Source organism: Elgaria multicarinata, chromosome 1 (genome assembly GCF_023053635.1).
Source record: "Elgaria multicarinata webbii isolate HBS135686 ecotype San Diego chromosome 1, rElgMul1.1.pri, whole genome shotgun sequence".
Taxonomy (NCBI): domain Eukaryota; kingdom Metazoa; phylum Chordata; class Lepidosauria; order Squamata; family Anguidae; genus Elgaria; species Elgaria multicarinata.
The window spans coordinates 914,112-937,923 of record NC_086171.1 but is presented as its reverse complement, the minus strand read 5'-3'; the positions used below and the strand labels follow the sequence as shown (position 1 = coordinate 937,923).

General features: G+C 59.7%; 1 protein-coding gene across 1 annotated transcript; it reads right to left on the bottom strand.

Moving 5' to 3' along the window:
* Positions 1-486: 486 nt before the first annotated feature.
* Positions 487-22,076, bottom strand: LOC134413380 (zinc finger protein 585B-like). Its single transcript, XM_063147562.1, has 12 exons — positions 21,967-22,076; positions 20,621-20,747; positions 17,571-17,678; positions 16,157-17,147; positions 13,325-13,537; positions 12,809-13,032; positions 12,581-12,742; positions 7,860-7,916; positions 6,682-6,807; positions 4,370-4,474; positions 3,727-3,843; positions 487-2,579 (listed from the first exon to the last, which is right to left on the bottom strand). The coding sequence occupies exons 1-12, from the start codon at positions 21,979-21,981 to the stop codon at positions 1,213-1,215; spliced, it is 3,612 nt and encodes a 1,203-aa protein (XP_063003632.1). The 5' UTR covers positions 21,982-22,076; the 3' UTR covers positions 487-1,212.
* Between the last annotated feature and the right edge of the window lie 1,736 nt (positions 22,077-23,812).

Below are 23,812 nucleotides of genomic sequence, written 5' to 3'. Positions count from 1 at the left end.
TGCCCAGCTTCCTGCAACTAGTGCCTTCCAGATGTGTTCAGGCTACAACCCCCATCATTCCTAGTTAGCGTGGGCAATTAGAGCGGTAGTCTAAAACATCTGGAGGGCACTAGATTGGGGAAGGTTGCTCTATACTGGCCATGGCAAGCCCACCGGCCCCGGACGTGTCAGCTGCATCAGGAAACATCTGGACTTTGCTACTGCTTGCTCTTGCAGGGAGAAATATGGGCAGCACTTTCCCTCAACCACATAGAATTAACCCCACTGATCACCACCAGCTCCGGGAGGTCCCTTTTCCTATGCAACAGCTACAGCAAATGAGACCAACTTGTCCATCACCTGACTGCGCCACCCCCCCCCATACACACACAGAAAGAGAGAGAGGGAGGGAGGGAGACCGACCCCCAGGCCCCCCTTGCTGGCTTGGCCTGGCCAGGTCCCGCTGGAGGTGGGGTCCAAGCAGTGACGTTCAGCCATTTACTATTCAATCAGTATAGGTTTATTTGCTTCCAACTAGCTTAAATATTGTACGGGGGGTGGGGGATTTCCAGGCTAGTTTTTCTGCGATACTACTTCTGTAACCATCATTTTAGGTCTCTGCAGCGTCCGCAATTTTACATTTCTTTTACGTGTCTCAAGATCTACACTTACCCTTTGAGTCTATAATTCATAACATTTCATTTGAAGTTATAAAAAACACACATCGCTAAGCGTAACCACACTGCCCCACTGGTGTTCACATTTATTAAAATCTAATCTGTTTCTCATTTCATCCTCCCAGGCTCCCTGCCCCCCGCCCCCACTAAAACCACTGGCCTTAGCAATGACACCACACCCCAGGCCCCACTGGGAAAGCGCAATGCCTGCTCAACTCTCCCAACGTCCAGGAACCGCCCAGCAGGCCGCTGCAACTGCCTCTGCTTGCCAAGTAATAAAACCCCCAAGAGAGCCGCAGTTCCACGGGGGCCTCCGGAAGGCAGGGCCACAATCCAGAGGTTCGACAGGAGAGGCTGCCTTTGAGCCAGCAGGGAGGGGCAGCCCTGACATCCCACGGGACAGGCTGCTTTCTGGCGCGCCGACACGTGTGGGTGGCCGCTAAGCGTGAGGCCTTCGCACACGAGCCATCAGCCCCGCAGAGCTCAAAGGCCTGCTGCCCGGCGGTTGATGGAAACAGACCTCCCCGCCCCCGCCCACAACCACCACCGAGCCCCGCTAAGGATCCGCCTGGCCGAGTTCGAGGTCTTTGTAGCCAGCCTCCTGCTTGAAGGGCCCCAGGGGCCCCTGCAGCGGGGTGCAGGAGAGCAGCAGGGGGTGCATCTGGAGGAAGGGGTTCATGGTCTCCCCGTCGTCCCCGAGGCAGGGCAGCATGCGGTCCTCGGCATGCGCCGCCTGGTGCGCCTTCAGCTCCTTGCGCTGGCTGAAGATGGCCCCGCACTCGGTGCAGGGGTACACCCGCTCCACCGTGTGGGTCAGGTGGTGGGTCCGCAGGTTGCCCTTGTACTTGAAGCTCTTGCCGCACTCCAAGCAGGCGAAGGGGCGCTCGCCGGTGTGGATGCGCCGGTGCTTCATCAGGGTGGTCTTGAGGTTGAAGGTCTTGCCGCACTCGCCGCAGACGAAGGGCCGCTCGCCGGTGTGGATGCGCTGGTGGGTGATGAGCGTGCCCTTGCGGTTGAAGGCCTTGCCGCACTCCGGGCAGGCGAAGGGCTTCTCGCCCGTGTGGATGCGCTGGTGCTTGATCAGCTCCCCGTTGTGGCTGAAGCACTTGCCGCAGTCGGCGCAGGCGAAGGGCCGCTCCCCGGTGTGGATGCGCTGGTGCCGGGTGAGGTCCCCGTTGCGGCTGAAGCTCTTGCCGCACTCCGAGCAGCCGAAGGGCCGGTCGCCCACGTGGATCTTCTGGTGCAGGATGAAGGTCTTCTTGGCGCAGAAGCCCTTGCCGCACTCACCGCAGACGAAGGGCCGCTCGCCGCGGTGGATCTTCTGGTGGGTGACGAAGTTGGCCTTGCGGTTGAAGGCCTTGCCGCACTCGGCGCAGGAGTAGGGCTTCTCGCCCGTGTGGATGCGCTGGTGCAGCACAAAGGTCTGCTTGGAGCAGAAGCTCTTGCCGCACACCGTGCACTCGAAGGGCTTCTCGCCCGTGTGGATGCGCAGGTGGCGCATCAGGTCCCCCTTCTGGCTGAAGCTCTTGCCGCACTCCGCGCAGGGGAAGGGCTTCTCCCCCGTGTGCACGCGCAGGTGGGTGATCAGGTTGCCCCGGTGCTGGAAGCGCTTGCCGCACACGCTGCAGGCAAAGGGGCGCTCCGCAGCGGCGTGGCCCTTGGGGCGCTTGCTCACCTCGGGGGGGCCGGAGGCCGGGGGCGGCTTCTCTCCAGAGCCACCGGACCCTCCGGGAGCAGCCGGCCTCCTCTCCGGCATCAACGTCGGGGCTTTCCGGGGGCCGGGGCTGCTCCCCTGCGCTCCCTGGCTTCTGCTGCTCCTGCTCCTGAGGGGGCCCGGGGAGGGGGCCGATTCCGCCGTCTTCTGGAAGGGCTTCGGGCCCTCAGCAGCTCCCAAGGGGCAACGACTCGGCTGGATGAGGCCACCTAGAGAAAAAGAGACACGACACTGAGCCTGGGTCTGGAAGGATCGTAGCTGCTGGCTGGGGCCAAAACGGTCCCGCAGAAGCCGCTCCAAGGACGCGCTTTTGCCCGTAACGCAGACTTCTTAAAAACAGCCACGGGAGGCCTCTGAGAGTGGCTTAGGAGGCCGCTCTTCCGTCTGACCCTTCTGGAGGCGTCCTTGCCCCTCTTGACGGGGCCCAGCGCTGCCAGTCACGGGCTGCCCAGAGTTGCATTGAACGCATCATGTGCAGAGGGGCCAGGGCTGCCAGAGAAGGTGGCTCTGGGTGCCATTAAGGGGGGCGGGGGGCGGAGGGGACCACAAGGGGGCAGCTCCGGTTCCTGTCAGCTCAAGCAGAGGAACTCAACTCCTACTTCGGCTCTGCCTTTACATCCAAATGAATCGATGAGTGGAGTGGAATAGACTGGGAACGAACATAACAGGGGAGGGGGCGGATCAGTAAGGGTTTCCTACAGGAACTTCTAGCCAATTTGGATGCCTTCAAGAGCCCAGGGCCTGATGAACTGCAGCCCAGAATACTGAAGGACCTGGCTGTCAGGGCCTCTGACAATCACCTCTGAGGAGCCCTGGAGAACCGGGGAGGAGTCGGCAAATGTACATCCCCCCACCTTCAAGAAAAGGGGAAAAAGAGGAGCCCAGTAATTATCGGGCAGTGAGCCCAACGTCAATCCCTGGAAAGAGGTTAGAGCAGGTCATAAAGCAGGCCGTTTGTAAGCATCTGGAAGACAACGCTGCGGTTGCTAAGCCGTCAGCATGGTTTGGGCAAAACCACGTGCCGGTCCAGCTGTATACAAGGGACGCACTCAGCTGGCTTTGCGACCTCGTCACCTGGCCAACGCTTGCCGCGTCACCCTCACACTGCGATGCCCAATCGGCTGGAACGGCTGTTCTCAGAAGGGTCACCCAGATCGATTGATTTTTTAATGTTAACAAATTGGTTTCCTCCCTCAAGGCATCTCCTGGAAGCTTCTGCTCCTCCCTTACGCTGGAGCTGCGTCCAGCACACCGGGGTGGGGGGTGGAGGAAAGGGGGTGGCTGCAAAAGCCCCCGCTGGGTCATCCCCTCCCACTTTTCCCCCTTTGGCTGCGGCAAGAGACGTGCAGAACTCACCCGTGGGAAGCGCGTCCAGAGTTCCTGCCCCTGTCCAGCCCGGGGGGCTCCCGAGGTCCTGCTCCTCCTCCTCATCTTCCGGCTCCATCTTCACAATGACGTCAGGTTTGGCATCAGCTGTAGGGAGACAAGTGGGTCAAGCAGCTTGTGGGGGGCAGCTTGAGTGGGAGGGGCTGAGATTGCATCATTGCTTCTCCCACTGCCCATGGGGGGCCCCTAATGCCCTGAACTCCCCCAGGATTTCCGGCGTCACACTTGGCTCCCTGCTTTGCAGATGTCCGAGGGCAAAGGCAGCCCCACATAAGGCTTGGGAGTGGGGAGGGGCTCAGTCCTGCCACCACTCCAGCCTCTTACACAGGCCGTGGGGAGTGGCAGGGGTGGAGTGTGGGGAGGTGCCTCGAAAGGAAAGGTCAGTAGGGGGCCTGGCGAGGCTTCTTGCACAGCTTCCTCCGGGGACAGCAGGACCCCAGGTCAGCCCACAGGCAAGGCACAGAGAATGTTTGCCCACGGGCCCCCCACAGGCTGTGCAGCAGAGCCCTGGCTGCTGCTGTGGCCTCCACGAGGCCCCTGCTGCCCAAAACGTGGGCACCCCAGGGGTGCCGCAGGTCCCCTTGCTGAAAGAGAGCCAGCAGGCTTTACTCACAGGAGTCCGTGCCATCGCTGGACTCGCCGTCGCTGTAGTCCCAGGGACCTTCGTCGTACGAGTCGTCCTCCGGCTCCGCCTTGATCACTATCCCCGGCTTGATGCCTGAAAGAGAGCCCAGAACCACGTCCCTCACTGTCTTGGGAACCGCAGGCCCAGCGGGTCACTCCCACGCCTCCCACATGCGCCACAGCGGGAATCCTCCACTCTTCTGTCTGCACCCGGGGCGGATCCCCCGCTCTGCAACTGTGCAAAACAGCCCCCAGTTTGCAGCCCCCCCTTCCCCAGTTTGAGGTTTACACTTCATGCGTCTGACGAAGTTGATGTCGATGAAAGCGGAGGCAAAAATAGGTGCGTCAGTCTTTAAGGTGCCACAAGACCCCGTGGGACCCATCCCACGCAACAACAGCCCAGGATTTAAACCACCCACGGGCTGTCGGGGAAGAGCAGGAGAGTCGGGTGCGCTGCACCTTCCACTTCCACTCAGCAACCCACGTTCAGCTCATCCTGAAGTCGCTACATGCGTCATGTGAGCTTCGGTACAGAAGCTCACTGGGCGGTATAGAAATGCAATACATACATAAATAAACTGCAGTGCTGGGTTGTTTAGAGGTTAAACAGCCCAAGATTAAACCATCAAAAAACAATGGGTCTTTACATAGAATCATAGAATAGCAGAGTTGGAAGGGCCCTACACGGCCATCGAGTTCAAGGTCTTTGTTGGTTTTCCCCAAGAGAAGTTCACCCCACCCCACCCGCCACCCACCCTCTCTCCACTCACCCACCCCGGCTCTGCCAGGGCTGTTCAACCTGTGCCTGGCTGAAGCCCCCCCTATCCCCACCCCCACCCCTGCCAGTCCTTTCTCCCCCAAACTTACAAGCAAGCAAGATACCAAAGAGCATAAAAAACCCTTAGCTGCAGTGACTATAAGGACTGCAAGATGGTCAAGCTTAAACTAATCTTCTTTCCAGACTCTTTTGAGATTTAATTTTATTGCAAAACAAAAGCTCTTTCACACAGAGATAATAGAGAAGTTAATTTAGGTAGCCAGACATAGATGTCATCCTATCAGGAATTAATTTTACTGCTTGAAGTTATGGCTTAAGTGTGTCCTGCTCATTAAATTATTTCAAGGATGCTGTTCCCCATTATCTTATGGAAGCTGATTTGAATCGGGTCTTTCGATCTCCCGAATAACATGACCGTGGGATCTATCAGCAGCGCACATCCCATAACCGATCTCCGAGTGCTCCTCCTGGAAGGCGGTGGCTGGCCGGCCACCCATCGACGGCCAGGAGCTGCACTCACAAGAGGCCACGTGGGTCCGTGGCAAACTTCCACCAGTGGGGCGGGGTGCTGCCTGGCAGGACCGAACGGGGCCGCCTGCTGCTGGCCTCCCTGCTAGCCAAAGCTCAGAGTAATGGGGGGAAAGGAATCCTCTCCGGCCCCTGCCACGAAAGGACGTTCGGCCGTGTCCCCGTGGCGCTTCCTCGGAGGAAAGCCTGTCCCAATCGCTGCCGGTTAAGGCACTCAAGAGAGCAACCATTCCGGCTCAGGCAGCCAGAAATCCCCGGGGCAAGAAAGATGCATAAATGCTCCCTCCCAGCTCCTTGGCTGCGTGTCCTGTGTGAGCTGTACCCTCACATGTGGGGCTCAGGGCGATCTGCTGCCTCACCCTCCTGCCACCCAGGGGTGTCCTTGCCCCGGGGGGGGCTTCTTGACTCCCTCCCACTCCCGTCTCCCAAGGGGGTGGGGGAGCACGCCTGCCAAGACCACTGCGAGGGAGGCGATTCATCTCTTGTGGGGGGCTGGTTTCTTTCAGTGGGGGTGGGGGGAGGGCTTTCAGTATCCAAAGGCAGCCAGGCCCTTCTTCTCACAGATCTATAATCTCTGCCTATCTGAGGAGATCAACAAGTGGGTGAGAAAGCCCGGGTCAGTTCACACAACCATTTCAAAGCCACATGGGGGGGGGGACGACCCACGAGAGCACAGAAACGCCACAAGTGTGAGGAGGGTCAGACCAACGGTGCTGCTGCCATGGCCAAGAAGCCCGGCCCTGCCCGGGCCCAGGGAGGCCTGTGATTTCTCAGAAATCCACGGGCTCACAAAGCTACAACGTGGACGTTTCTTTGGGGGGAAACCGAGAGAGCCCAGCCAGTCTCGACCTGCACACTCCGGATTAGGGCTCCTAACCGTGGCTGGGGAAAAGGGGGCCTCCCAGCAGAGACTCTCCCCCCCCCCGCCTCCCCCGCCCGTCTCCTGCTCCACGCCACGCGCTCCCCAAGGGAGGAACGGCAGCCGCTTTCCTTACCTGCCGGGGGCTCAGGGGCCACCTCCCTCTCTGCCTCCGCCGGGTCTTCCGGGCATTCGATGCGCAGCTCTTCCTCCGGCTCCACTTTCACCACGACCCCTGGTCCCGGAACAGCCCAGCCTGGGGCTGGAAGAAGGAAGCCAGAGTCAACGGGAGCTGGATTCCGCGCGTGGCAGCCACGGGGCGCCTCCTCCTGGCCACGGCTAACCTGCCACCCCACATCCCCGAGGCTGCAGGCCGGGCCAGGAGAGAGAAACCGCTCTGCACGACCTCCAGCGAGACCAGTCGAGGGGTGAACAGGAGGCAGGTGAAGATCCGGCTCAGCAGCCCCGGCTGCCACAGACCACAGCTGGCTTTGCACGACCTCGGAAAGCGCTTCCGCCCCAACCCTGCCCACTGCCCCATGTGACGGCAGCCAACCAGCTCCGACAGAGGCACACAGCGAGCCCCCTTTTCCAGGCGCTCCTCCCCTCACCAGAACCTCCTCTGGCCAGACGGCTGGACAGCTCCCTCCCTCCCTCCCTCCCTCCCAGGGACTCCAGAGCAAAATAAAAGGCTGTGGGCTGGCCCTCCTCCTGCATGGCATGTGTGGGGGGGGGGAGGTTTGCTAGGAAGCAAAAGCTTTGTTGGTCTCCACCCCTGTGACATGCAACAGGCTGAGGGGACGGGAGAGGAGGGGGGAGCATGGTGGTCCTCTCAGAGTGCAAGCGGCTCCCCCTAGGTGAGCGTGGCGCTCCGGGCCTCTCGCTTCCTGAACCATCCAAGGATACTTCCTTCTGCTCAGCCTCTCCCCAGCCAGAGGAGGGTGAGGAAGACGCAGGGGCAGCAGCAGTGATCTGAGGGACAGCTAAACCGGAGGGCAGACCCTTCAGGGCAGACCCACGGCGCCCCATAGCCCAGAGACACCAGTCCCATGACCTGGCCTGGCTCAAACACCAGACCCAAACCCTGGGGGGAAGCGGAGGAGCCGCAGCGCATCTTACGGCAGCAGCCACAAGGCCATGGTCCACGAGGGTCCCAAGGAAGCCCCCCCCCAGCCCCACCGCCCCACGCAAGAGCTCCGCCCTTTCTTCGCCCGGGCAGGGGAACCGTGCTGCCGGCCTGCCTGCCACCCACCTGGGCCGGGGGGCTGCCAGTCCTTGCCCTCCATCTCCTCGCCTGGGGAGTTGCTGCCGCACAAGCCGCCCCGTCAGGCTCCTCTCGGACGAAGGGCCGGAGCGTCACGTCGAGGCGACCTGCCCGTGGGGGAAGACAAAGGGGCGCAGGACGTGAGGGAAAGCGCCTGCTGCAGGGACGCTTTCGCTGGGCCGCGTTTCTTGGCTGCTGCTGTTCTCTTCGAATTGTATTAGAACGGTCTTTTTGGTGTGTGCATTTTGTACGCCCCCCACCCCCCACCCCCGTGGTTTGATAATGAAGGGCAGCAGAGACACAATTTAAATAAACGAATAAGGAAGGAATGGGGGCAGCCCAAGAGAAAGGGCTTCATTTTGCCCCCACGCCTCCGGGGCACACCCCAAACGGCAGGACGCTGCCCAGAAACCAGGCTGAGCTTCACTCTCAGTGCCAGGCTGAGGCCAGGCTTTGGAGACCCCTCGGCGGTGCGGGGCCTGTGCAGGAGAATCTCCCACCGGGTGGCACTCTGAGTTCACCAGAGGACTGGAGGAGCGGGGCCCCTTTGCATTTCCTACCCCAGGGCCCAAAATCCCTTGCCCCACCCCGCTCCACCCCTTCCTTGCACCGCCTTTGGGGCAAGACATCCAACATAAGCCGTAGGCAGAGAGAAGCCGGGGGCAGATGGGAAGGTGCCCGGAGCCCCTCATGCCCGATACCCCCTGCACAGAGGAGGGCAGAGAGCGGCACCACAGGCCGCGAAGGGGGCCTGGAAGAGCCCAGGCCCCCCCTGGCAATGCCGGCTTACCATGGCACTAGGCGCTGCCAGACGTGGTCAGGGCCGCCACGCGCTCTCTTGACGAAGCCATTGGTACCCCCAGGGCCCACGGGGGAAGCGCTGCCTCCGCTCACCTCTGCACACTCCGCTTTCCCTCCTCAGCAACAACTCCTTTGCAGAGTTTCATGCCTGCAAAGAAATGAAGCGGAATCATCACAAGGTTGGGCCGGGCCGGGCGAGGGGGTGGGCGGGGGTGAGAGAGAACAGACGGGGGTGAGAAAGAACAGACGGGTCTTCTCGTCTCCCTCCGGTCCTGTATATAAGTCCTGGAAAAAGCGAACAAGACTAGGGGGTCTCCTGAGCTTCCCTGAAGGTCTAAAAGGAAGGGTCCTGATGAACCCACAACGGAAGCTCATTTCGGAGCCGTGGCCATGATTTTATTCCTATAGGATCTTAAGATCTCACGTGGACCTTAGAGGTTGAGAGCTGAGTGTGCTCTAATGGGGTTTTGCATGCAGCTCTCTTGCGCCTCTCCTGGCTGCCGTGGGCCCCAGGGCCCTGCACAGGGCCAAACGCTCTCATCCAATCCAAGTGACGTTGGCACATTCAGTCACGTGGTTTGGCAAAATGGAGACAAAGCCGAGGACTCCAAATGACCAAGGTTGGAATTTTAGCCAACCCTGAGCATGGCCAGGGCATTAAAAAGTGACTGCTCTCTCCTTAAATAAAAAGAATACACAAATTGTAAATTTGGTTATCAGGAGGGGCGGGGGAGAAAGGGAGAGAGAAAGACAAAAGAACCGAAATACAGAATTAGAAAAATAAATGAGGATCCCCAGACAGTGATGTCGTCATAAAATCATAGAATAGCAGAGTTGGAAGGGGCCTCTAAAGGCCATCGAGTCCAATCCCCTGCTCAACGCAGGAATCATCACCGCTTATTGTTTCTGCGTGGTGCTTTACAGGTGTCTAGGTCTCTGCCCTCAGGAGCCTACACTCTCAACTGCAGCCTCAGCTGAAGCGGGCGAAAGAAAGGCCAGGGAGCGTCACGAGGGGCGGAGAACGAGGGGCTTCTGCCTGGGCCGGGCTGAGGGGCTTCATTTCAGTCAGGGCAGAAGGCAAAAGAATTCAGCAAAAGAGGATTTCACCAGGGAGGGAGGAGCACTGAAGGAGACGGGGGGGGGGGTGGAGGCGGCCCCACACAGGCGTTCAGGTCTGTTTGGGGACAATGGGCATAAACAGGAACAATAGAGAAACCGAACCAAGGACGAAAGAGGGAAGGCGGCAAGAGCCAGGCGGCCCAGGTGCAGAGGCGGAGTCTGGCCGGCACTTGCCCCCCACTCTGGCATCAAAGAGTGCCCCCCTCCCTCTCAACTGGCTAGAAAGCTCCCCTTCTGGCTCAAGGCGAATTCGGTCCTGGGCACGCTCGCGGGGGGTGGGGGGAGTTGGCTAGCATCCGCTGCCTAATCGGTGTCCTCCGTTTCCAGCCCTTCCTCCTTCCTGAGTTCTTCGGCCTGGTGCTGAGCGCCCTTCTCCAATTGGCTTAGGATCACACGCCACCCTGGTCGATCCTGCTCAGGGGCAGCCAGGAGAGCCCCTGCGCCTCTTGCACCCCAGAACCCCAAGGGCTACAGGACCAGAGATGCAATGCCCCCCCCCGCTGCCTTCTTTAGGAGCATCAGCACAGCAAAGCCTTGTGATTTTATGGGAAGCCAGACGCCCTTGTGAAGGTGGCCAAGAGAGCGTCCGTGAAACACTCTGAGCTCTTGGAAAGGGCCAGACGAAGGCTGGCGTTTATCGTATTACCACATGCACCACAGAATCATGCAGGCCTCCATGTTTTAAAGTTAAGCCACGCTTAAGCACACCGCTGCAAAACCAGCTCAGAAATGCTGGATGTTGTCAAAGCCGGCAGTCCCAGAATTAATCTGCTCAGAGAAGCTCCCACCCCCCAAGCCCAGAAGTAAAGTACAGGGGGCCGCGCAGATAACACCAAGGTGGAGCACCCTTCTCTCTTCGGATGGGAATTAACGCCTAGCGCTATTACAAGCTGCCCCGGGAAAGGTTACAGCGAAGGAAAACCCCACAAGCAAACTCAAGCGAAGGCGGCCCACAGACGCGAAGGCTAAATGTGGGCAAACAGCCCATGGAAGTTGATGAACATCCAGGGAGTCCCTCGTCCTGCAGCACTCCTGAAGCCATGGGCTGAGGGGGAGGCAGAGGTGCTCAGCACCTGCACGCGAGACCACCAGGAAGCACCCTGCAAGGCACGGAGGTGTGGCTGCACGGCTGCTGCTCTGAAATGGCTTTCTAGGGACGGACCTGCCGTCCTCACTCCTAAGGATGAGGGGCCTCCGGATGTTTCAAGAGACAAGTCCTCACCTTGGAGAGGGAGCTCTGGCCCGAATCAGTGACATAGGGAGGTTGTGGGCTCTCCCACACTAGAGGCCTTCAAGAGGCAGCTGGACAACCATCTGTCAGGGATGCTTTAGGGTGAATTCCTGCATGGAGCAGGGGGTTGGACTCGATGGCCTTGTAGGCCCCTTCCAACTCTGCTGTTCTATGATTCCATGATCTCTCTCGTTCTCTGCCCGCCTCATGCGCTGCCTCGTGGTGCCCCTCGCTCACAAGCCCTGCACAGTCCTGCTCTCGCCCAGCCGCCCAACCAGCCTGCTGTGCATGGCTCCCTTGCAAGCAGGAGAATGGGACCATCCAATGAGGGGATTTGAACCCAGGCCTTCCGCCTCCAACAGACAAGAAACTCCGAAAGCCATAAGGACACTGGGAACACACCTGCAAGCCAACTCGGTCGCTGCACGTTCATACATCCTGACCAGGCTGGCCCAAGAACTTGCGCTGCCTGAGACGGAGCGTAAAACAGGCGGATGGGACCGAAAGCCAGGCCCAAGCCCATCCGGCACGCGAGACAGAAAACTCCTTCCAGCCACCTGCTGCTGTAAAGGCAATGTCAGCCGCTAGCCATCGGCTGCCCTCTTTGGACACTCCAACCTGCTGCCTGAGGCAGCCCCCTCCCTCCGCCCTTTGGTCGCGCCGGCCCTGGTTCTGCCCGGTGTCAGGAAAGGGCCAGGGCCTCCCCCCCTTAGAGCGCCTGGCCCTTGGCTCCAACATCACACCTCAAGCCCTGCTGGTTTCGATCCCCAATCCTGCTGGTGCTGGGGGTCCAGGCCTCCTCCCTCGAGGTCACACATTCCCCACCAGGCCGGTTTGGACCCAGGGGTCTCTCTCTTGGCGGCCACTGAAGCAGAGCCAACGGAGTAGCCGGGGGGAAGGGGGAGCCTGTGGCTGCAACTTGCAGCAGGCAACTCCTCACCCCTGGGGCACAGCCTGCAGTGGGCACCCCTCTGGGCCCACCTTACCTCACCAAGCCCCCCAGGGGCCAGTGAGGGCTCCAGCCTGGCCTTAGCCCGTTGCCCACCTCCAGAGGTCGGCTTCGCCTAGAAGTTAAAGGAAGCCAGATTCCAGCTGGACATCAGGAAAAACTTCCTGACTGTTAGAGCAGTACGACAATGGAACCAGTGACCTAGGGAGGTGGTGGGCTCTCCCACACTGGAGGCCTTCAAGAGGCAGCTGGACAACCACCGGTCAGGGATGCTTTAGGGTGGATTCCTGCAGAGCAGGGGGTTGGACTTGATGGCCTTAGGATGCCTTAGAGAAGATTCTTGCAGAGCAGGGGGTTGGACTTGATGGCCTTAGAGGCCCCTTCCAACTCTGCTGTTCTCTGGTTCTATGATAACAGCAAGCAGTCGGGGGGGGGGGCTGCATGTGTCCGCCCCCGCCCCCCACGCCGTGCCAGGAAAAGCTTCACCTGCGGGGAAAAGCGGCGGCAGCAGCAATGGCAGCAGATGGACGGGGCGGGTGGGCTGCCGAGGCTCACTTTCCCCCCTCGCTTCGATGACAGAGCGGGGGCGGCAGAGGCTTCCTCGGGTGGAGACTGGAAACGGGGCGGGGGGGCAGGAGAAGCCGCCTTTGCGCGCGCCCATCGCGGCGGACCTGCAGAGCGCGGAGCGGTGCGGGGAGCTCCGCTGGCTCCGGCGGACTGACGCCCCCCCCCCCCCGCCGCCCGCCTCCACCAAGGCGCGAGCCCCGAGCCGAGCCGGGCTGCGCTGGGGGCCGGAGGCGCGGAGGCGGGCAGGCCGAGGGCGCGCGGGCAGCCTGCCGGGAGGGACAGGCGGCGCGGGGAGGCGGAGGGGGGCCCTGCGGGCACGCGGGCGGCCCTACCTGGGCGGGGGGGCGCGGGGGCTCTCCAGGCAGGCAGGCGCGCGTCCCGGCGGTCGAGGCGCGTCCCGGCCCTGGCCAGGCAGATGGCGGAGGCGGCCGCCGCCCGAGCCGCGGAGCCGGAGCAGCGCCGCACCCGGGCCCGGCTGCTCCTGCCGGTGGCGGCGGCGGCGGCGGCGGCGGCGCAGGACTCCTCGGGGAGAGCTCGCCCTCGCCCTCTTGCTCGCCTTTGTTGCGGGCGCCGGAAAGACTACAACTCCCAGCAGCCCGCGCTCCTCCACCAGTGCCCCCCCTCCGCGGGGCCAGTGGCCAAAGGAGGCGGAGCGGCCTCCGCCACTGAAGCGGGGGGGGGGTGTCGGCCGGTCCCTCCCTCCCTCCCTCCGCCTCTCCCCCGGGGGCTCCGTGGCGCTGCGCCTGCTGCCTCGCGCACCTGCCGGGACGGGGACGGGAGGCAGCGCCGCGGGAGCCCCCAGCGCCCCTGGCCGGGGAGGGAGGGAAGGACCCTTGGGGCGGCCCCACCGTGCGGGGCGCTCGGCTTCCCCAAACGCGCCGAGGAGCCGGGCTGGGCGGCTGCGCTCCGGCCCTCCTTCGTTCAAGCGCTGCGGGCCGTTTTGGAGGCGGCTCCCGCGGCTCCTCCGGGCCGGAGCCTCGCCCCGGTGCGCTGCGTGGCCCTGCGGCGCGCCTGGCCGACGCGCGTCCAAAGCGGAGCTGGGCCAAAGGGCTCCGACCAGACTTTATTCGGGGGGGGGGGGAGAGCGAGGTGAAAACGCCCCCACCACCACCTCTCAAGCTCGATCCCTCTTCGTAGGGAGCAGGATCTGGGGTGGGGGGGAGGACTCCTTACCTTAAAGCCACGGCGCCACCACGCCCTCTTATTGGGGAGGGGCAAAGGCCCCACGGGAACCCCACTGTCTCGTTCCCAGGGCCATGCTTCTTTTCGGGGTGGGGGGGGAGAGACGGCTGCCTCCCATTGGCTCAGCCAAAGCACCCTTTTGTGGGTGGCATTGGCTGAGTTTGGACAACACGCTAATCAAGGGTTGTTCCCCATTCTGTTCCTATTACCACCACCACCACCCCGTTGATTAGTGTGACGTCCAAACTCGGATATTGTGTCTCCCCCTGAAGAGTTGCAATTCCATACCAAACAGGCTGACCTCATTGGAGGGGGTGGGGGGCTCACCGGCAGAGCACGTGTTCTGCATGCAAAGCCCCTTCCCCACCCCCACAGCAGGCCTGGGGCAGGTGGGAGGCTGTGCAGAGTTCTAACTTGGTGCCGCTGTGGGGCTGCAAGAGCCAGGGGTCCAGAGGTGGCTAAACGTGGAGCAGGCGCTCTGCAGTATTTTTCCAGTACAAACCACAGGGATGTCAGCCACACTTCAAGAGGCAGCTGGACAACCATCTGTCAGGGATGCTTTAGGGTGGATTCCTACACTGAGCAGGGGGTTGGACTCGATGGCCTTGTAGGCCCCTTCCAACCCTACTATTCTATGATTCTAAGAGGATCGGTCTGTTTTACAGAGGCAGAATCGCCCAGTTGAAAGGAGGGTTTCCAGAACTAAAGCACCTCCAGCTGCCTCACCTCTCCCCCCACCCCAAGCAGAACTCCTCTACGGAAAGTGGTCCACAACCTCCAGAGTTTATTCCCACTCTGAGCTGAGTTTAGGAAGCTTCGCCTAACATCTTTTTTTAAAAAAAAAAATGCCCTCTCCATCTCTTAACCCAATTGCCCCCACCTATAGGATGTGCTGAACAGTATTTGTCTTTTTAGGAGATGGGGCAGGTTTTCAAAAACTGGGGGGAAGAGTTTGTAGCAGTGGCTGGTTCTCCTCCGTGGCTCCCTTGGAAAAGATAGAACGGACGGGGCCTTCTTTGCTACACCTGGGGCAGCCCCACAAGGACCTGGGCAAGGATGCCCTTCAGCTGCGCAGGGCCCAAGAGAAGCCTCCCAGCACCCCGGGGAGCAGAACCTGATGTTGTGCAGACTTCTACTGTTACTTTCTACTGTTAGTTTTACCCTACCCTGTGCCTGCTTACCCTACCCTGTACCTGTTTGCATTCTCTTCCCCTCCTTATTGTTTTACTATGATTTTATTAGATTGTAAGCCTATGCGGCAGGGTCTTGCTATTTACTGTTTTACTCTGTACAGCACCATGTACACTGATGGTGCTATATAAATAAATAATAATAATAATAATAATAATAACCTTTGGCTGTGCCACGTGGGCCGGCTGGACCCCGGGTCCAAAGGCCAGCTCATTCTTGACAAGTCCACGCTCTCTTCCGAAAGAATCAGAGGCAAACCTGGGGCCACGTTTGGAAAGGAAACTGTGCCTTGGAGAGAGTGTGATTTTGCCATACCTGTTGTCATGTCTAACCCTACTGCCCCTGTTTCGGGAGGTGTTTCAGGTAATCAATCAGAATCAGATTCAGAACTAGAAGACGCAGCGCCGGACACCAGCCAGCCTGTACCAGTGGGGGAGGAAGCTCTCACGGCCGATTCACCAGCTGAGAATCAGCCCCCTCCAGAGCTTATCTCTTCAAGGCCAAATCCCACACACCCACTGGGAAGTGAGGTTTCCTTGGTGGGGGGGGGGCAAGCGTTCCGAAACACTAACTGATGCTAGGATCTGCCGGAAGTTGAAACGCACGGCGCATAAAGAAGCCGTGAGAAAGTCAGAGAGAATACGCCAGAACCTACCTCCGCAACAGGTGCTTTGCGAAGTAACTTCTCTCTCTTCTTGAATGGACAATTGTCTTGCTCAGTTTGCATAGTTTTGCCTAGGGGGGTTGCTTCAAAGAGGTAGACTCTATTCAGGTTGAAGAGATGTTTGTTGCTTAATAAAAGCCTTGTGGATTACTTAGCAAGCCTCATTTGTCTCCCATTGAAAGCACAAGGGACACCTGTATCCCTGGCTTAACTCCACGGAACTTGGGCCAATCAAACTACAAGGAAGTTTAACTCATTTTATTCTCACAACGTTCCTTTGAGGTAGTTTAGGGAAGGGGTCAGTACTTGAGAGGGGGATTTGAGTCTGAGTCTCCCCAGCCGGAGCCCAGCACTCTAGTACTCTGTCGTACACCACAGGCCGCCTCCAGCACTCGTAGGCGTGGCTTCAGCAGAACAGACAGACATTGCAAGACCAAGACTTGGGGGGGGGGGGAAACGACCTCATTGCTAATCAGGGGCACTTGAGAGGCAAGGCGTTCACCAGCCTGCCACACACCCCCTAGATGGGTTGGACTACACCTCCCATCATCCCCAGACTTGAGTTGCAATCCATCGCACCTACAAGGCCCCAGGCTATAGAACACAGATCCCCGGAGTCCACCCACAGCCCCGCAGACGCGGCTATGGCTCCGCGCCCCCCTTGTCCTGCCCCTCCTCCGCGCTGCCGTGGGAGGCCTGGTGCTGGAGAAGCTTCCCCCCGGAGCACAGGCCGCAGCCGCGCTGGGAGCAGGCGAAGGGCTTGCAGTGGCGCTGCCGCCGGCAGTGCACCATGAGGCTGGCCTTGCTGGGGAAGTGGCGCTCGCACTCGGGGCAGGCGAAGGGCAGTTCGCCCGTGTGCAGCCGCTGGTGCGTGAGGAGGTTCCCCTTGCGGCTGAAGGTCTTCCCGCAGATGGGGCAGGAGTGGCCCCCGGCCTGGGTGTGGGTGCTTCGGTGGATCTGGAGGCTCTCCTTCCAGCTGAAGCTCTCCCCGCACTGGGGGCAGACGAAGGGCCTGTCCCCCTCGTGAAGGGCCCGGTGCCCCAGGAGCTCCGCCTGGCTGCCGAAGGCCTCCCCGCACTCGGAGCATCGGTGGGGCTCCTCGCCCGCGTGCTCCGCCTTGTGGGCCAGCAGCTGCCCCTTGAGCTGGAAGACCAGGCCGCACGTGCCGCACGGGTGCAGCCCCTCGGCCGCGTGGGCCGCCCGGTGGCGCAGCAGGTCTCCCTTGAGGCAGAAGAGGGCGCCGCACTGGGCGCAGGTGTGCCGCCTCTTCCCGCGATGCTTCTTGTGTGTCAGGAGGTTGAAGCGGTACTGGAACGTTTTCCCACAAGACGTGCACGCAAAGGGCCCTTTTTCCTCCTTGTGCAGCGTCTGGTGGTCACTGAAGGACTCCCTGTCCGCAAAGCTCCTCCCACACTCCGCACAGATCAGCAGCCCCTCAGGGCAGCGGTCCCCGTGGTCGCCCCCGGACAGACCCCACGAGAGGCTCCTCACGTCCGTCAGCTTCACCTCACACCAGCTGGGGCACATTTCAAGGTAACGGAAGCGTTGTCCGGAGGCGCTGCCGGTGGGGGACGCGGCCGAACTCCAGCACCCGGCCTCCTCCTTGATCTTCTGCTCCTGCACGCTTTCGCCAGCTACGGGAGGAACAGGACATGGAATAACGGGCTCAAGTTAAAGGAAGCCAGGTTCCAGCTGGACATCAGGAAAAACTTCCTGACTGTTAGAGCAGTACAACAATGGAACCAGTTACCTAGGGAGGTTGTGGGCTCTCCCACACTAGAGTCATTCAAGAGGTAGCTAGGCAACCATCTGTCAGGGATGGTTTAGGGTGGATTCCTGCATTGAGCAGGGGGTTGGACTCGATGGCCTTGTAGGCCCCTTCCAACTCTGCTATTCTATGATTCTATGACATCAAAACCAAATGGGATTAATCAACCAAAGGACGGACACACGTGCTGTTTATTCCCCCTCTCACCCACCGCCCGCAGCTTCTCTGCCTAGCACCAGCCGAATGCCCTGCCCTTACGTGGGTTGGGGGGGAAGTCACTGCTACTCACCGGAACTGTGGCTCCCCCCTTCGGCATCTTTCTCCCCGGGATCCACGGCGCACGGCGCTTCCCCTTGCTCCACCTTGCAGATCCGCTCCGGCTTGGGAGGCATGGGCCCTGCGGGCAGGAGGAAGAAAACCGTCTCAATCTGCCACCACCACTGCAGCAACCTCAGGGCGGAGTGAAAGCCGCCGTTGCAATTTAGAAGATGTTCTTGGCACAGATCCTGGAAGGAAAGTAACTGGGGTGCCACACCAGTTCTTCCATCCCCGCCCCCCCGTTGTTTTCCTGGTCCTCCCCAGGCAGCCAAAAAGAGAAGTCTTTTTTTTTTAACCGGCTTCAGATTTTTTATTTTGTTTTTACTTTCTCCTTAGTTGCGCTGCCTACTGAGGCAGCAGCTGGGGCGGCTTGCTCGGGCGCCCCTTCCCCCTGTCACTGCAGGGTAACCAATCATGGTTAGCCATTGCCCATGGACACACCTCCTGTGCAAAGCCAGGGGATGACGACAGACCAGAGATGTTGGGTCTCCTCCTCCCTTGCCTCAAAAAGTCACGGTAAGTACCCGACTTTCTGAAAGTGTAGCTTCAGGCGTTTGCCCCCGGACGGCTTCAAGATGGCGGCTGCGTCATATAGATGACCTGCCGCCACTTCGAATCCACTCCAGGGCAAACCACTCGTCTACACAGGCTCCAGGAGACCTCTGTGGGTTCAGGACAAAATCCCCCACCAGATCGTGCCCTCTGGTGCTTCCTCTGCTCCAACCCCGCAACAGATGGGCCTGGCTTGGAGTGTAGGAACAACATCTGGAAAATGAAGCCACAGCTGTTCACTCACATTTCTCCTTAAGCATCCACAATTTAATGTCCCCACAAAAAAATGTGGTGCGTAACCTGAGTTTGTATAATTAACCTGATGGGACCTGAGCAAGCATCTGTTGGGGGTGCTTTAGGGTGGATTCCTGCACTGAGCAGGGGGTTGGACTCGATGGCTTCATAGGCCCCTTCCAACTTTGCTATTCTATGATTCTATGAGCTGGCGGTGACTGACCAAGAAAGAGATCTTGGGGTTGTGGTGGAAAAGCTCCATGAAAGTGTCCGCCCAGTGCGCGGCCTCTGTAAAGAAGGCAACTTCACTCCTAATTCCAGATCATTTATGAACAAGTTGAGAAGCATTGGTCCCACTACTGATCCCTGTGGGGCCCCACTATTTACTTCAATCCATCAGGAGTATTTACCATTCTGTTCTTTAATCAGTTGCTGATCCATAAATCCGTAAAAGGACCATTTCTTTTATGCTCAGTTTGCTCAGGAGTCTTTGGTTAGGACTATATCAAAAGCCTTTTGGGAGTCCAAGTAAACAGTGTCCACCAGATCACCCCTGTCTACATGTTTGTTGACACTCTCAAAGAACTCTAAAAGATTAGTGAGATGGGACTTGCCTTTGCAGAAGCCGCGTTGATTCTTCTTCAGCAGGACCTGTCCTTCTATATGCTCACTAATTTTGTCTTTAATAAGGCTATCAATAGCTACTAGTCCTGATAGCTAAGTGCATGCTCCAGTATCAGAGGCAGTAGGCCTGTATACAAGGGTTCTGCTGCACTCATGTCCTTGGTTGACAGCTGGTTGGCCACAGTGTGAATGGAACGCTGGACCAGATGGACCCCTGGTTCCCAGCTCCAAAGGGAAACTCCTCCCCAACCACCACCCTGCATCAGATCACCAAATGGAATTAATTTGCTAAGCCCTTATGAAAGTGGTAATGTGCTCACAATTTGGAGAGGGGAGTGCAAGACCGCCTGTCCGCTATTTGTCCCCATCACCCCTTTGTCAATGTCCCTGTCAGTTTCATAGAATCATAGAATGGTAGAGTTGGAAGGGGCCTACAAGGCCATCGAGTCCAACCCCCTGCTCAATGCAGGAATCCACCCTAAGGCATCCCTGACAGAGGGTTGTCCAGCTGCCTCTTGAAGGCCTCCAGTGTGGGAGAGCCCACAACCTCCCTAGGTAACTGATTCCATTGTCATACTGCTCTAACAATCAGGAAGTTTTTCCTGATGTCCAGCCGGAATCTGACTTCCTGTATCTTGAGCCCATTATTCCGTGTCCTGCACTTCCTCCCCGTCCAAAGTTCATCCTCTCCTTCTGCAAGCAGCACACCCACTCCAGAATATCTTTCTCCTGCAGCTGCTGGCTGCTTTTGCCCCACCCCCACCTTCATGCTTGTCACTTCCCTCTACTGGCCTCAGTTGTCAGATATACCCTGTGGGTTACAGAGAAGTGAGGGAGATCGGTAAAGATAAGCAAATTTCAAGGCACAGAAGTGAAGGGGATCCCTAACGGCACAAATGTCACGGTGGAGCTGTAAAGCAGGGGGGGGAATTACGCAAATTTCATAACCGCAGACTTTTGCATCTGCACACTTGTGCAAGACCAAAAATAATGTTTAGGTTTTAGTTTGCAAATGCATCCAGGACACTCTCCAGTGTTTTTTCCTTCTTAACTTTTAGGAGCAGGGCTTGGGGGCTACTGACAAGGGAGGAGGGAAGCAGCAGCAGCAGCACTTGCAAAATTGGGAGAAGCAACAAGAGATTTGCACCTTTCTTGCCAGGCCACCTCTTTAGCTGTTCCCAACAACCCACAATTAAGTTGCCCTGCGTTGATCACGAAGATGATCAATGCATCTTCTTCATGCTCAAGTTAAAGGAAGCCAGATTCCAGCTGGACATCAGGGAAAACCTAGGAATCAGTTTCTGGGAGGTTGTGGGCTCTCGCACACTCGAGGCCTTCAAGAGGCAGCTGGACAACCATCTGTCAGGGATGCTTTGGGGTGGATCCCTGCAGTGAGCAGGGGGTTGGACTCGATGGCCTCGTAGGCCCCCTCCAACTCTGCTATTCTATGATTCTATGACATTAAAGAGGGTCTCTTATGTCCTACATCAGCCACACTCTGGCCACCTCAGTGCTTTTCACACATCAGCCCAGAAAAACAGGCTGTGCAAACGCTGGGTCATGGGAATGGTCCCCACCCCTAGGAACAGCGGGGTCCCTTCAAAGCCTCACCCAGCGACGCCACCAGCTCAAAGTTCTCCTTCATGACATCCTGATAGAGCTCCCGCTGCCCTTCTGTCAGCAGCGCCCACTCCTCCGAGGAAAAATAGATGGCCACGTCCTCAAAGGTCACCGGGGCCTGGAAGAGAGAGAGCAGAGGGCCTCCTTCAGGACCTGCCATCCATCACACGCCACGCCTGCAGTGCAGGCAACAGCAAGGGTTGAGAGTCCTGGGCAGCCTGATGGCTTGTCTCACCCACCATGCCCTGGAGGGAAAAGCAATGTCGAGAGTTCCCCTGAGCACGTGCAGTGCAGCTTCCTGCCACGACTGTGAATCCATGTCCCATCCAGCACCCCTGGGGTTAGGGGATAGAGCGGATTCCCTCAGGCCCTCTCCTTCCAAAAAGGCCTCATTATTAGCATTGCGCCTTCTGCGGGTTCTTTTATTATTATTATTATTATTATTATTTATTTATATAGCACCATCAGTGTACATGGTGCTGTACAGAGTAAAACAGTAAATAGCAAGACCCTGCCGCATAGGCTTACAATCTAATAAAATCATAGTAAAACAATAAGGAGGGGAAGAGAATGCAAACAGGTACAGGGTAGGGTAAGCAGGCACAGGGTAGGGTAAAACTAACAGTAGAAAGTAACAGTAGAAGTCTGCACAACATCAGGTTCTGCTCCCCGGGGTGCTGGGAGGCTTCTCTTGGGCCCTGCGCAGCTGAAGGGCATCCTTGCCCAGGTGTCCGCTTCCTCGGGAGGCCAGAGCAGGAGTCCGCGGATTCATGGCCACCTTTGGCTGCCCGCCCGCCCTCCTCCAGAAGGACGAGCGCCCTGGATGCGCCGCATCCTGCCTTGCGCCTCCCTTTCTGGGGACGCTTCCGGGGCAGGATCTACACTACTGCTTTAAAACGGTTTATAACAATAGTAACAACTGTTGAGGCCCAGGACACACTCCCTATACAGTCTTCAAAACGTTTTCAAAGTGTTATATCCTGCTCAGTGTAGATCTGGCACTGGGCCCGTCCCCGGCTTCCTCGTGGCCACAGCCCCCCCCCCGTCCCCCCCGGCGCGCGGAGGGAGACAGGCAGGGAGGGAGGCAGAACCCCCGCCGGGGCTGGCGCCGAGTCCAGCTCCATCCTTGCACACCCACCCGGAAGAGCCGGCCCGGGCCACGAGGCGGCAGCTCTCCGTTGGGGCGGGGGCGGGAGAGGCCCCGATCCCTGGAGCCCGCGCGTAGATCCGCCGGCGCCTGGGAGGAGGGCAAGCAGCAGTGGCGGCGGCGGCGGCGCCTTGGGCGGGCAGCGGGCTGCCCCCTCGCCCTCGCCCGGCAACGCCAGGCGCGCTCGTACCTGGCCCGCGGCCATCGCCGCCCCGGCAGCCGGGCGGGGATCGGGACCGGGACCGGGGCCTCCTGCTGCTGCTGCTGCTCCGAGGCGCTGCCGGCGGAGTTCAGCGGGCGCGGGCGCGGCCCTCTCCTCCGCCTGCGGAGCTTCCCCGGCGCCGGATGCGCCCAGCGCCGGCAGGGAGGCAGGGCCCGCCGAGGGAGGGAGGGAAGCATGGCGGCAGGCCGGCCCGCCCCCCAGCTACCTACCGTGCGGGGCTCGCCGGGGGCGTCCCAAGGGGGTTCGGCCGCTGCCCCGCCGGCTCGGGCTGCAGAGGGCGAGCAGCGCCTGCCCCGGGCCGCGGCTCTTCTCGGCCTGGCGAGCTCGCCGCGCCACGCGCCTTCCGCAAAACGCCCCGCGCACGGCGCCCCCTCCCCCGCGAGGGCCGGGGCCGCCTCGGCAGCCTCGGGGCGCTCAGCCAGGCGGGGCCCCTTCTGCGGGGAGCCGCGGCCCGCCGCGCGCGCTGCCCCCGACCCAGGGCCCCTCCGCGGCTTCTCGCGCACAGCTGAACCACGGCCCGGAAATCCGTGTGCGGAGGGAGAGCGGGTGGAGGGTCCCCGCGGGCGGCCGGGCAGGGGCGCATGGGCCCGGCCGAGGGCTTGCCCGCGCCCTGAGCCTCGCCGGGGCCTCGGGCAGCAAAGGAGGCGCTGGCGGCGCTCCGCGTGGATCCCGCATCGTGCCCGGCTCGAGCGCAAATTGCTTATTGACGGCGCGGCCTCGGACACCCGCTCCCGGCTCCTCGGGCGTTCTCGGGGTGGTTTCCGCGGTCAAACATCCGGTGCTGACGCCCCCTTTGCAGAGGTCTCCGGCCGGGGCCTCCTCGCCCCTTCCCTCCCGGAGGCCTGCCTAGAATCTCGAAGCCGTTCGCAGCCCTCCCCCGCTTCTCCCCCCGCGGCACAGCCAGCGCATCGCACATCCCACGGGGGTCTTTGCTCTCCCCCCCCTTCCTATCACCCACTGACACTTGCGTGTTTTGATTAAAACGCTGCAACATTCAAGATATTTACATGCATTTCTCTTTGTTTTATGTCACATTGTCTGCATGTCAAATAGAGGTTTAAAGTTCACTGTGGTGCCCCGGTTTACATCTGAAGGGGAGAGCTGGGCAGAAGTTCCCCCACCCCCTCACACGGCCGTCACCGATCACCGGAGCGGGGTGCGTTAGGGTGTGCCTAGACGGGACCCCGGGCACGGCCTGTGCCACAGGATGGCATCCTGAACAGTGGATGCGAACAGCAGTTCCTAAGCGCTCCATCCCACGAACGTTTTGCTGCACGCGAATGACTCACAGGACTTCGTCTGCCTCTCGCGCGTCTCCTACCCCTTCTGGCCATGATTGCACTGCAAAAACACACACACCACACCTCACTAAGTCCGGTTGCAGCTCACTGTTTTCAGGAAGCGACGTGGGAGCCGCGACAGAGAAGTGACGGGAGACGCGCATTTTACTAGATGTGATGGAGCTGGTTGGGATATTTTCTCTCCCCCTCTGTAGCTTCCTCTGCATTGGTTTTTTGCCTGCTTGCTTTGGTCGGAACAAGAAGTTACCAGCTAATGCGCGCCATCGGATGAGCATTTTATGGCACGCTCGTTCTTAGGCACACATGGCGTTTGCTCAGGTCCCTCCCCTGACGTCGTCTGCCTCCCGCGCCCCTTCCGTCCCAGATAATGGCTGGAAGGCGTTCCGTAGCTTCAAGCCAGACAAAACGCTTGAAACCTTGGGGGGAAGCCGTGTTCTTAAGGTTCCCCCCAAGCAAATTCTGTTGATCTACGCGCGGGCTCCAGAGATCGGGGCCTCTCCCGCCCCCGCCCC

Excerpts from the sequence above, each read along its gene's own strand:
- LOC134413380 (XM_063147562.1), bottom strand. Across the intron at positions 13,033-13,324 it reads GAAGCCGAGCGCCCCGCACG|GCGAGCAAGAGGGCGAGGGC; the intron begins GTGGGGCCGCCC and ends CCCGCAACAAAG. Across the intron at positions 6,808-7,859 it reads GGAGCCTGACGGGGCGGCTT|CCCCAGGCTGGGCTGTTCCG; the intron begins GTGCGGCAGCAA and ends TCCTTCTTCCAG.